Raw genomic sequence first — 13,826 nt, 5'->3', positions numbered from 1 at the left:
CACCAATGGGTATTTCTATGCCTTATTTTTTATGACGTGTAAGTGATGTTGCTACCTCTCCTTTAACATATGAATTGAGGATCCAAAATATTGTCTCCGATAACTGCATTCAACGATATAAACACAATATCTCATTTTCCAGTGAATAAAGTCCATAGTCTGAAACATTTGGCTTTATGTAAACAATCACTAAAGAAATATGTGGCATTTTGTACATATTTACACCCTAAGCATGAATTTAATCTACATCCTCCCTTTGGCAGACTGGATAACAAATTACTTTAAGGACCCATTTTCAAATATTAAATAACTTCACAGCGACATTGGATCCTTTACATTTTGTTTAATTTTCTTAAACATAATTTGTTGGCTGTCTTTTTTTTAAATGTCTTAAATTCAAACAGTATGTACAAACATTCTCAAAGAGAATCACCTGATCCCCACCTATGGTATCCTTCTATAAGACCCAGTTTTTCAAGATGTTTCTAAAAAATGTGCTTACTTCCCAAAGTTCTTTCTTCTCTCTTTCAGACTTATTTGTTACTTTTCATCTGGTGCTATTGTATTGCTTGTTTCATCCTGCTCATGTTCCTAGGACCACACTACACAAACACTAATATATTTATTAAAGCAAGGGCTAGGAATAATCAACTAGGTTGGCCAGTGAACTGTTCTGCATTATCAGTGAACAAGAGACACCTTCAGCTGCCTACAACTTTTTTTCAACATTGCTTTTCATCTTCACCTCAATCCAACTTCTAAGAAATCATTCAGGGTGAAAACTTGGTATCCAACCTCTGACAGAAACATTTGAGCCAGAAGGGAGGACAAATAAAAATGAAACTTTAGTTGCCCGGCTTAAATAACGGTTTTTTACACAGGCTGTGTGTACTCACAAGTTAAAATATTTTTTGTCAGGATCAAACTGCAAAGTCCTACTTGTCTCCACGTTTCCATCATAATTGTTTCTACTTATAGATAAAGAATGTTTTAATTAATTTGGTGTAGACCATACATTTTTTTATTCATTTGATTGTGTTGCTATTTGAGATGTATTTGTGTACCCCCAAACACTTTCAGAGAGCATATTGTGAGTATGAGCTTCAGCTTAAAATACTCAAGATTGAGACAAGTATAATTTTAAGAAGCCATTTATTTTCCCCTCTAGGGGGTATGATCAGTTGATCTTTGAGCATAACTATGCCACGTCATACAAATGGTTACGATCTCTCCTTGGCCTTTCAGCATGGTATTCTAAACTTTGATACAAAGAAACGGCAAGGGAAAGGTTTATAACTGGGAAAAGAGTAATGGCCTGTATTGAGATTCTTTAGGCATAGAGTTACTAAGGAGAGGGTCACTTAGAGGTTGGTGGATAGAGTGGTGGCATAAGCAGTTGATGCTCCTTCCCCGAAAGATTTGCAGTTCCTGCACTCTAGTTGTAGTTAAAGAAAGGGCTGGGTGTACACTGACGGAGCCTCAGCTGTCTCTGTCAGCAAGGACCTCTGGTTTGATAGCATGTCTGCCACATGACCATCAGGCCACAGTGATGCTTGCCCTGCTCTACTTAGGGCATGATGATCATCACTCGTTATCTGACCCATGACCACTATGCGAGACCTAGTGATTGCGGGTAGGAAAAACACATAATGGTTCACATTCACCTGGAGAACACTTCCTGCACATTAGTGCCATTTTTAATGTTTCTGAAAAGCAACTTCAGCTTTGTTATTTTATTGCTGAACAGACATGGCAAACACAATACCCTCTCTTCAAAGGATCAGTGCTTTCCAGGAAACTTCTGCAGAGAAAACTCCACTTAAGACATAGAGGGAACTCTAATAATGGTGGGTCCTTCATGTCCACCACGGACCTAACTTTCACCAACCCAGCAGACAAACCTCCAGGCTCAAAATGAGCCTCTGTGCTTTGTTTTGCCTGAGGTAGATGTTATCATTGAACTTATTCTTACGCATAGACGTCCGCATGATAGAATGATGTTCACACTTGTCCACTAGAATTGGATGCCTAGAATCTGTGACTTGATTCAAAGGACAGGAGCCATAGTGAAGAAGGTGAAGAGGAATTAGACACTCGCCAGTATTCACTCTAGCAGTAAACTTAATAGTCTGAATGGATTATGTTTCTGTATAATAAATATGAAAACAAATGGAAAATAAGTTTATGAACTACTTGTATCCTTTCCCTATAAAAGAGGTATGTTCACCTTCTTCATTCCTTCTATTAGTTGACTATCTCTTACACAGGCTCCTAGTGTTTGGAATTGAGACAATAGCATTGGCTTCTATAAACAACTTGTTACTTCACAAAGTTCTTCAGGACATAAAGGCAGAGGGAAGAGATCATCCATTAGTTCATTCACAGAGTATATTTGAGAGGCTACAGCTGTTGTTGCCTAGGCAAGAGATAGGACTTAGGTCAACACTTGGTAAGGGATATATACAAACCAAGCCAACATCTGATTTGTTTTTTAATAATCCAGTCCAGTATCAAAAATACTCAGCAGAGCAACAGTTAATGCTAAGACACAGAAACGCTGGAAAGCAAGCAAGGGCATACTCTTTCTCCTGGTAACACTGCTTGAATCCAATAAATGTGAATGTGTCTTCCTCTTTGATTGTGGGCTACGAGAAATGGCAGCTTCTCACAAAACTCATTTTCATTCCATGGCTTCTTGCGAATCTCACAGGACTGAAGTCTTTTCCTTCCATATCATTTCAGTACTCTGCTTTTACGTCCTAGTGCCAGTGCCCTTTGGTAATGATTCTTTTACAGCCACATCATAACACTTCACTATCAGGGCATTAATATGGGAGGGGGAACAAAAATTCCACTCCATTCTGAGCCAAAAGTCAGTACAGCGTACTTAGACATTGTAGTCAGAGGTTCAATTCTTAAAGCAGCATTCCTTTTTTACCCTTAAGAAGGGGAGCTCAAAACCAATTCCAAACAGATATCTTAAGATTTGAGGGACACACTTGTGATGAAGAAAGTGAAGGTGGATAGACTTATGCAAGGTTGGTATTGGGATTTTTATTTAAAAGTGAAATGGATTTCAAAGAGTTTATGATTCTGGCTACTTCCCCTTCTAGGACATGGGAGAGATCATGAGCTGAGGTGACTCTGGGTGCCTCCCTTCTCCCAGGCATGAACTGAGAATCATTGACATTGAAAATTGAGGGTTGTTTGTCAATTTGGTTTCAGAAAAATGCCATTTGTTTATGTCTCCGTCATTGGGAAATGAGCCTGAAGGCAACACTGATGTAAGATTTTAATAGGCATTTAGAAGCCCTTTGTCAAGTTTCCTGGTTCTGTAAAGCATCCCAAAATGCTGCTTGATTCACTCACTGGGAGCATGCTGATACCCAAAGTTGTGGAGCTAGTATTTAGTCTGTTAAATGAAATTCTGTGTTTCATCTGTATCTTTTCAGGGTGCTTTCAGGTTTCAGAATGCAAACCATTTAAGGATATTGTTGATTGATATCACATGGATATGCTCATCCTTCTCCATTCCGACTAGTGTGCCTCAGGTGAGCAACTGCTGGGAATAACTGTAGGATTGACTCAAGACTGATATTGCACATTTCCATTTTACCACATGGCCTTAGGGTTATTGGTCATGAAAGTCATTTAGATGCCAAATTTAGGTGAGAAGATGAATTGATATATGTTTGATGAGACCGACTCTAGACTTTTGAGAAAAGGACATAAAATAAATTTTAACAATGTCATGCAAAAAGCTGAGTTTGCATGTGCCATTGATTAGTTTATTAGCAGATAGGCTGCAAGAAAGGTATGTCCAGATGTCCAGCTCACCTCTGAAAATGAACCACTAAATTGTTAGTAAGTGTGCCAGATCCAAAAGATATGTGGCACGTAATGTGTGCATCTTTTCTGGCAGGTGATAAGTGAAATATTTCATAATTTGGAACTCAAAGGCATTTTTAGTTGAGGAGACTCTCTACTTGTTATGGAACTAGGGGAAATCACACTTGTTTCCCTTCTCACATGTACACTCTATGTGAGGGGTGGTGTATCCAACAATCTAAAGAAGTGACGATCAATCATTGGGCTAGATTCAGAAATAGAAAGAATGTGTGGTTATGAGGATGAGAATGTTCCTGATCTGGCATTGACAAGTGTGTCCCTGGTCAGTGTTGCTGGACAAAGGGGGCAGGAGGTGCTGTGGTACACCCATAAAAGTTACAATTGTTTAAATAGAGAATGAACAATAAAGAGTCCTTCGAATGTTTTTTCTTGGAGTAGCATTTGTTGTATCTTCAAAGATAGGCTGTGATTTATTCTCTGTCTGTAGTGAGAACTTGTTATTGGCCAGCATCCCCACTACAGAACGTGTTCCAGCACCACTGCCCTCACTTACATTTTGTTGTTTAGATTTGGGCTGTTTTGAGTGAAGGGTTTGCATTGGAGCTAGTGAGATATATCCAACACTGTGATAGGATTGGCTGGCATGTGGATCGAATAAGATACAAGCATCAAGGAGCAGATGAATTTAGAATTTAGATGAATTTAGGAGCAGATGTAGTTTAGCTGGCCTTTCAATATAGGTGAGCTCTAGCCCAGGGTGATACAGAAAACTAAACTTGTTGAACTAGTGATCAAATATTTTATTGTGGTTTTTTCATGTGAAATATTTATAGCAATTGTTTTTCAATAGTTACACCCACAATCTTCTACAGTCATAGCACTTCCTATGGAAATCTGGAGTGAGATAGTTGGCATTTTCTAATAATATTAATAACAGATATTTACCAAATGATTATGATAAAGAGACTTTTGGACTGGAGTTGCACCTAACAGCATAGTACCAGTCATTTACTCAGGGAGCTTCTGTGAGTTGGGAACGGTGGTGCTATCAAAACACGACACAAAAGATTTTATTATGGTGTGTGACTTGGTGTTGGAGACTAGTATTTTTAAAGTGCTATCCAAATAGGTAGCATGCGAGCACAGTGATAGTCAGTTAAGCCTCTCAGAAGTGACTTGATGGTAGAGTTGGAGGTGGAAGTCTTACCAAATATAGTTTTACTTAAGCCTCGGGGACAACCAGACAACTGAAACAGTCTAACTCATTTAGCTAAAAAGCACCTTGATGAAGTAAAAGTGAGAGGGACTATGACGAGCAAGGACTGGGCTTTGTGGCATGCAAATGTGTCTCTCCGGCTTGTCCATGGGGTCATGAACTTTACTGCTTTGGGCAAGAGGGTTTAGGGGATGGGGTGGTGAATTGTGTATAGATGTTAGTATTTAAGCATAATTTGTTAATGTTAGAGGGGACTACAATTTATATATAGTGTATGTGCTTCAAATTAATTGATGAGCATTGTGATTCCTTATTTATTTCTTCTTCTTTCTACTGCTTCTTCTTTCCAAATACTAGCATCAGACATAACGATGGCTGAGAACAGAAAAGACCTCTGCATGGTAATGGACGTGCACACCTGCCCAGAGCGTCCTCACTGTACTGATATCTGGATCCCTAATCCTGACTTTTCTTGTCAAAGTCAAACATGGATCATGTGTGTGTGTGTGCCATGAGATAGGCCTGTCTTGCGGATTGCGGTCTTGTTGAACCGGGGGCAGTGCCCAAAGCACTACCCTCATTGTGGTGTAAGGCTACTGATTTCACCAGGAGTTGAGCAGCACAACTTTTGTGATGACAGCATACCATGTAGTGATAAGTAAGAGTGAAGAGGTCCTTTTTGTGACCTGTCACTATTGTGAGGTCTACTGGCTCACTCATTAAAGTCTGCTGTGCACCTAACTCATCCTTGGCCTACATTAGTGTAGTGAATGAGCTGGGCTTATGTGTGCATAGAGAGTTACAGTACAGGGATATTGCAGTATTCTGCAGTGTTTGAATCCTAAACGAATGTGCACTTTGAGTGATACAATACATGAATGATGTAGTGCTGAGCAGTGCAAGCATGGTAATGTACATGCTTAGATGTATGTGTGCCTATAAGTGGTAAAATGCATGATGGATATAGTACTGCGCAGTGCGTGCATGTAAAATTATGCGCTGGGTGTAGGTGTGCCTACGAATGCAGTACATAAAAGATACAGTGATGTGCAGTGTTTCTATGCTGTATTCTTATTCTTGCACTGGTTGTATGTGTGCCTGTGAATAGTAAAATACATGAAGGGCCCTGTGTTCCATTTTGGGAGACTAGGCCTGCATAGTGAAACATGGAGAGGAGGTAGGGAAATCATCCCAGACAGATTTGGGTATTGCTGCACTTCTGTAAACTGGGTGGGACACATACTGGAGGCTGGAGGCTGAACAGTGGAGAACCAGTCTTCCCCTGTACATTTCAATGGGTGCTCTTTGATTCAGTTGGAGGTTACAAGGAAGAGTCCTAGGCACATCTCATGAAGGCTGATAAGTGAATCATAAAGACCAGGGCTAGGGCCCTGGGTTAGCCATTTGATATGTCCATCACTGTGGCTGACATCCCGGCATGATCTCTAGTCATTCTCTTGGTCTGTGTTGTGGGGCTACTAGCTTTGGAGGCACTCCCCCTGTTGCAGACTGCTTTCAAGAGAAAGAGAAGACAGAGGAGTTGGCACTGCAAATTAAACAGACCTCCAAAATAAACTTAAAAGTCCTTGACTCTAAATCACATGTGGTGTCTGTAAATTGACTATAAAAAGGGGAACTTGAGTCCCCAAACATTGTCATCTGCCAAGCACCCAGGCAATATGTGTGAGGAGTGGAAGCTCTGCAAGACCTCTGCCTGTGACGAAGACTGAGAACCAAGACCTGCTAGTGTTCCTGCTTGGTGAGGGAGCATCAGCCAAGAAATCCAAGACCACCTACCCTGGAGCACTAGCACATGCTTATTTGCCAAGACCATTGTGCCCTGTGAGGAAGAGCAGAGCATTGGAGGGAGGGAGTCCCAGAGGGGAGCCCTCTCGAGTGGACTTCTTTTGCTGGGTGTGAGAAGACAGCTGCTGGACCAATCGGATCATTGCCCATGTGCAGGATGAAGTTGTTGACCCTCAAATGTCAGGAGAGGGCTTTCAAGAATTGAGCTGAGTGAATCGCTGAGCAGGTCCATCCCATGTGTAATGAGAAGCCGGCGACCCTGTATTCCAGGCAGGGCTGCAGCAAGAAGATTGCCACACTATAGGGGCAATAGCTAATGCACCCTGGTGGGGCTTGACCCAATAAGCCAGGAGGGAAACTACTGAAGACTTCACTGTGCTGAACTGACCAGAGCCTGTGTACAGAGCCGATACAGTGCTCCCATATGCTAGAGGGTCCCTCGCCTTGATGAAAAAGTAGATGGGCACATTAGAAAATGTTGACTAAGACACATATAAATGTCAGAACCCCTTTTACAGGGCTATCTGGCAGCAAAGGCTATTGGGCCCAAACTTGGGAATTGAGGCCATTTACTATTGATGTCCCGGGGCTGAACATGCTATAGATTCTGAGCAACTGGGCCAAGTACCCCTTCAGCACTTGACTCTCAGGAATTGAGTGGCCTGAGCAATCCAAGGCTCCCTCAGGTGCAAGGGAGAGAACACAGGCTAACAACTCCAAATGCGTGCAGCAACTACTATAAACCATTGGAGCTTATTCTCGTTTTGCAACCTAGATCTTTTTCTTATATTGCCTTCGGATTTCCCTTAATATATGTAGATCTTAATCATGCTGTTTTAAGGTGGGCTTCATATTTTTCTGAAGTATCCTCATGTCATGTTTCATGCCATTAACCCTACCGTTAGGCCGAGATTGCTTATGGGTCAGGTGATCAAGAGTGATGTTGCTTTGGGCAGTAAACACATACTGTTAAACGTGTTCCAGTTAGTCCATTATCTACACTGGTCAAGGGGGGGGGGGATTTTCCAAATAATCTGAGGAGAGTGTTTTTTTCTTTCGAGACTTGATCAGTGTGTCTAGCTTAGAGCCAATGTTTTCACAATAAAAATTAGTTGATCACATCAGGTATAGCCTGATACTATATATAGCTGTAGCTATATATATATATATATATGTGTGTGTGTATATATATATATATATATATATATATAGCTATAGTATAGCTATACTCCAGTTAGGCACGTACAGAAATCAATATATTTGTTCAGAAGTTAGAAGTTGGACCAATATATTAATTGCTGTACTAGCCCAACTGGAGAATACCTATACTTTAGTAGCCATGTTATACCTAATGTGAGCAACTTTTTTGTTGTGGTGTTTTACTCGCACCTTAAGGTTGCATGAGCACTGCGTCCATTGTCACTACGCATGTAGCACCCTGTCTGAACTAAATTAACAATATATATAATCGACTTATGGAGGTGTGCAGCCATTATGTATGTGTGTGTATGTACATTTATTTACATGATTGATTCAACTATGTGGGGACTCTTGTTCGGCTTCCATTCATTTTTTTCAAATACATATTTATTGGATCTGACAGAACAATTGATGTATGTATTGCCATTTGCCTAGGCTGTGAGAAGCAGAGGATAACTCTGTTGAAGGTCATGTGTGTACATGCCACTGGGTGGCATTCGACGCAGCGGCAATCCCTCGCTACTGTGAGTATCCCATGCAAAAATGGTCTGCCAATATGCAAGGCATTTCGATCTCGACCGTCATTCTCTGTGCTCCTGGGAAGCAGTGGCCAGGGTCCAAAAGTATTTATAGGACAGACGACTTTCCCTGACAGTGAGGGTGATTTTCTGTTGTCTGTCTTGGACGTGTTTTTGTTGCACTCAACTTGTCTGAAACACATGTGGCTTGATTGTCACTTAGAACCTCCACTCCACCTGCTTTCATCAGATAGGCTTCTGCATTTACTATTTTAGCCCAATGTTATTTTGTATCTTTTTTCAGGACAAGAATACTATATTTTTGGTGGCATTGAATGGTACTAGTCAGAGTCATAATATTTACTAGGTGTATTTTATTTAGTATTTTTCATAGTGCAGGCATATTATAAGATAACGTTAGACGCCTTACCTTGCGAACATAATAGTCATATATTTATAAGGTACAGTGTTCAAAACCAAGAAGAAAAGAGTTCAAGCGTATGGCAGTTTTGTAATTACAGAAGCCCTTAAAGATAGCCATTTGATGAGTCTTCGAGGTGCTAAATGTTGCACGGAGTCTTTTAGGGTGTGTCCTTTCAGGCAGTGTTTTGAAAGAGGGATGTGTCTGATATTGAACAAAGTGTGGTTCCGAACGCTTTAAGCAAAACCTTAAAAGGAATGGGTTTGTGGGAAAGCAGTGATGCAGTGAAGTGGACCTAGCTAGATGTTGTTGGTGATGTATTCTTCTGTCTGATATTTTAATTTCCTTTCAATTAAAGAAGAGTATTTAGTTTATTTACATTGTATGTGATTCATGCAGATCGGTACTTGCTGAGGGAGTCATTTAAGTTAAATCAGTGCTGGGATAATATGGCCACTTTTAACAGGGCAGCTTATTGAGGCTAGAGAGATTAAAGATTCCACATTCTAGCCTTTAGTTTAACAGTGCCATTTTCTTTGGGAATATGTCTCTTGATAAAAGTAACGAGTCTTTGCGTAGTTTGAGCACCGTTTACCAACGACTTTGTACGATAATCTCGCTTCAGTTTGTTGTCTATGCAGCTCAGAGATTTGGCATTCTGTATCCGCTTACAACAAAGTCCTATTAATTTCAGGCGTGAGATTCGTTTTTAGGTTTTGTGGGTCCAGGTGTTTGATTTCTTCCCATTTCAGATTTACTTTCTCCCTGTGGTTCTCTTTTGTATTTGGGGTGGCAGTTCTTTGTGTAATTGGTATGAATCCCTTTGTACATCCCATTATCATCTAAATTTAGGTGGGAAAATAGGCCAAGAGTATTTAGGTATCCCACAAAAGGTTTGAGGTATAAAATAAATAGGATGGGAAGCATTAGTGTATTTTGTGAGACTCCGAAAGGAGTGTTTACAAGGTGCAAGAAGTCACTTATTGTCCCTTTTTGTCAACATTCATAGATATGATTTGACTATTGAAGATCCATTCCAGCAATACCAAAATGCGTGGAAGGGTGTTCAGCAAAACATTATGTTTAAGTGAGTTAAATGCTATTGAAAGCTCTGTCTGGATTGATAAGCCAGTTTACTAATTATCCAGCATGTCGTAGGCATCATCAGTGACGTTGAACATAGCTATTTCAATGGGATGCTCTGAGCAAAAGCCGGATTCATAATTGTTTAAGAACAATTTTCACTGATAAACTAATTAGTAGTTTGAACTCGTTCAGTTTTGAACTGATTATATTAGGTGTAATGGAAAGTAGATTTAATGTTTGACATTTTTTTTCCTGTGGAGTTTAATTTTGGAGGGATGTGGTTGGCGTACTTAATTTGCTTTCCAGAGAGTGCAGATTTTGTCAAAATCTTGTCTAATGCAAAATCTAGTCTAAGACAAAATCTAGTCTAATGCAAAATGTTGTCTTGGACTAAATTTGTATTAGACTAGATGAACAAGCACCCTGACTCTACTTCTGCTTTAATGTTTTGGATGTCGGTGTCATTGACAGTCCGGATGGAGACTGTAAAATGTTGCTAGAGAGGAAATGGTTCCCATGTCTGGATTTAAAGTTCTGAAAGGGCTGATCACTGAGATGAGTCTTTCCAGAGATGTGTTTGTGTGTTCATTTCCTATAAATGATTTGGCTTCTGTTCATTTTCATGGGATATTTGTGATGACTACTGCAAAGTGAGATGCTAAACAGTGAATTTAAATGGATTCTTCTACTAAATAGCTGTAAGATCAAGCAACAATGAAATTCAGAGAGCATCTCGGGGACTGTTGGTGCATTAGATAGGTGTATTCGTTTTTTTATGTGTGAAGGGTGTCAGAGCTTCAACTGAGTAAAACATTTTATGATTCCAGTGGATGTTAAATTTTAAGTTGTACGTGTTTGGCTTGGGGCAGTAGAGAAGCCAGTCAATTCTTCACTGAAGACTCCGTTATTGTCCTGGGTGGTAAACTAAGGTCCTGTCTATTGAGCTAGTGTTAGGATCTGGTTAATGAGTGCCTGCCTCATTAGAAGGGATATGGTGTAGCTCTCCAGAGGATGAAAATTTAAGATACGAGCTGGAATAAAAATGACACGTATGATTACTTATAAAAGGAAGAACACTAAAATGTCCTACACCTTGGGCACACAACCGTCCATCTTTTAAAATTCAAGAAGCTTATTTAAGATCTTGTTTGAGTCAGTGTGTTGCATAATTTCCTTTCCCCCTACAGGAAAAACGATAATGCTCTAGAAAGATATTTAAATAGAGAATATTCTTCAATTCATGTGTCTGCCACAACAGTCATACATGCCAACAGACCCAATTTAGCAAGGAGACTCGTGATTTGTTTTAAGCTATACGCTGCTTTATTTTAGCTGTCTCCTGCCTAAAAATTGCTTTTGCTTCAGTGTGTGCTGATGGGGCAAATGAAGTCCCCCATTTTTTTATTTATTATGATCTAAGTGGACAGTGCATATATCACCAGAAAATTATAAGAGAACGCAATGAGAGGGACTTTGGCTCTGCCCACAGGTTGGAAGCAAGAAGTACATGTTTTGATTGGTCTAAAGGTGTTTGTTTCCACACAAAAAAAGTGCTTGTTCTACACAGAGCTGTGATCATTCTGTTTATTTATCCAGCTGCCTCGCTGAACTTTCAAGGGCTCACACACTATTGAATTATTTAGATAACATGATTTTACTTTGGCAGCATCACACATGGTAGGAAGGAACTCTTTAACTTGTATCAGTGGTGCAACATAAGCCCCCACAGCACCTGCGGTGTAAGGGGGTGCCCGAGCTCCAGGGGGCCCCCTCAGCAAAAGTGATAGGTGGTGGGAGGACTACCCCCCATGTACTTTGCAGGGAGACCCCGTCAAGATTCCTTACACAACTGACCTATATGGATTTTGAGGTCTGGGTTGGCAATGCAACTATCACCTGACCTTTTATTATACACTAATATTCTACAGTTGTTTTCTGATCCACAAATACATAGCCATTACCACTCTATCTCCGCGTAATACTTCACAATACAATACGACATTCTTTTAAACCAGACCTGCTGGCGTTGCCTATGCTTACTTTAAGAAATATTTTTGCCGCAAAAATATGTATCAGTCGAGGCCGTGAATATAAATGAAGAGCAAGCAACCTCTGCATTGCAAAACGTTTTACACGATTTCTCAATATGGAAGGCTTCTTCCTGGCACCTTGATGTATTGTGATCTCCAGAGCTCGGTGTGTCCCTGTAGAGTCAGGATTGAAATCATATTCTTCATTTTTCAGAGTCGCCCAGCGGTGTTGAAGTTGCGGATAAAGGCAGAAGGTGCACAACTGGTCATCAGTCTGGAGAGAAATGAGTGAGTACACTGGGAATGACCTGAATTCACAGCACATCCCGAATATTACAGCTGACTTGATTGCTTTTAAATGTGTGTCATTTTGGATGCAGTGAATGATGGAAAGTGTGGCCTGGACTGGTGTTAGCGTCATAAAGACCAATAATTTGTAATTTTAAGCATACTTGGCAACAACTTGTGCCAGGCGCAAAATGAATTTGAACGGGAGCATCCATGCTTCATTGTGTCAGCTCTCGTTTGTTCACGGCTTTTTGTGACAATATGTTTTAGAGTATCTATTAGACTGGAAAGGGCATGGAGGGGAGGTTATGACCGTGTTATCTCTGGCGACAGCATTAGGCAGCTTCCAATATGTTTAAAAATGTACTTGAAGCCTTACTGAGTTCTGACACGTTTGTAGAAATGTATCCGGGTTGTAGCATGTAACGTACTATGATGACGAAAGCAATGGGCAGACTGAGAGCTGCCAGACGAAGGTTCTGCTGTCCTGTTGACAAGCCAATCACGTTTGTATCTATATACCGTTCTGTTATGGCGTTCTCTGAGCTGCTTTTGTGTTTACCTGAAAATATTGGAAGAAAACTAGCACGAACTATACGGCAAATATTATCCGGAACAACAATGGGGTCACGCTCTATCAGGCGATTTCTAAATACAGCTACTCACGGATGCAGTAAGACTATTTCAAATGGTGTTCTGATTTCCACTCCAAATGGGGGTGGGGGGATCACATGGCCAAACCTCCAACTGCCCTTACTCTGTTGGGCAGCCTGGGGTTTATGTCAGCGGCAGAGACAGAGTAGTCTCCCCTGCCGACATAACGAAGATCCATCCCTCAGTAAATCAGGCAGGTGGGCCTTCCGGTTGGTGGAACTCGTACTCTATTTCCGGTGTGATGGATAACCCTTTCCAGCATCATATAAACCAGGCCCTTAAATTACTTTAGAAGTCTCACCTTTTACCTTGTTAAAAACGCCTAAAAAAGCTTGTGATTGGGAGCTGCCATGTGTAGATTGCATCACTGACCTATGTACCATAGTAAGAAACTCCTACGCCTTTTGCAATGCTTGGTTCACCCCATAGCCAGAGCTTACTTATTGCCTGAAATAGTTCAACCTGAAGCTCATTTTGAAAAGACTATAAAATGGGTTTCTTGAATTTACCTTGTTTTTCTTTCCATTTCTTTTGTTTTCAGCTGGTATCCACGAGCTTTAGCGGGATGGGGTAATAACTCCTAAACACACAACAGAGGTGAAAACCACGTAGGAAGTGGTATTCCAACATCAATTTCTGCAGATGTTTCAACATTTCTAGGAAGAATTTCTCCCAGAAATTTCACCTGTTTTGGTGAAGCGTCTGGGTGAAAAACTCCTGAGCTGTGGTGTCCCACGAATTTTGTAATCCTAATGGGG

At 40.6% G+C, this 13,826-nt stretch overlaps 1 protein-coding gene across 2 annotated transcripts in view; it reads left to right on the top strand.

The window, feature by feature from the left end:
* The window catches only part of ADAM12 (ADAM metallopeptidase domain 12), a 2,697,358-nt gene that overhangs the window by 480,491 nt on the left and 2,203,041 nt on the right, over positions 1–13,826 (top strand). For both annotated transcript variants that reach the window (XM_069239710.1, XM_069239711.1), the window contains exon 3: positions 12,341–12,414. In XM_069239710.1, coding sequence (XP_069095811.1) covers positions 12,341–12,414 — 74 coding nt within the window. The remainder of the gene's footprint in view (positions 1–12,340; positions 12,415–13,826) is intronic.

Source organism: Pleurodeles waltl, chromosome 6 (assembly GCF_031143425.1).
Source record: "Pleurodeles waltl isolate 20211129_DDA chromosome 6, aPleWal1.hap1.20221129, whole genome shotgun sequence".
Taxonomy (NCBI): domain Eukaryota; kingdom Metazoa; phylum Chordata; class Amphibia; order Caudata; family Salamandridae; genus Pleurodeles; species Pleurodeles waltl.
The sequence above is the reverse complement of the archived record's forward strand: the minus strand, read 5'-3'. Positions and strand labels throughout refer to the sequence as shown.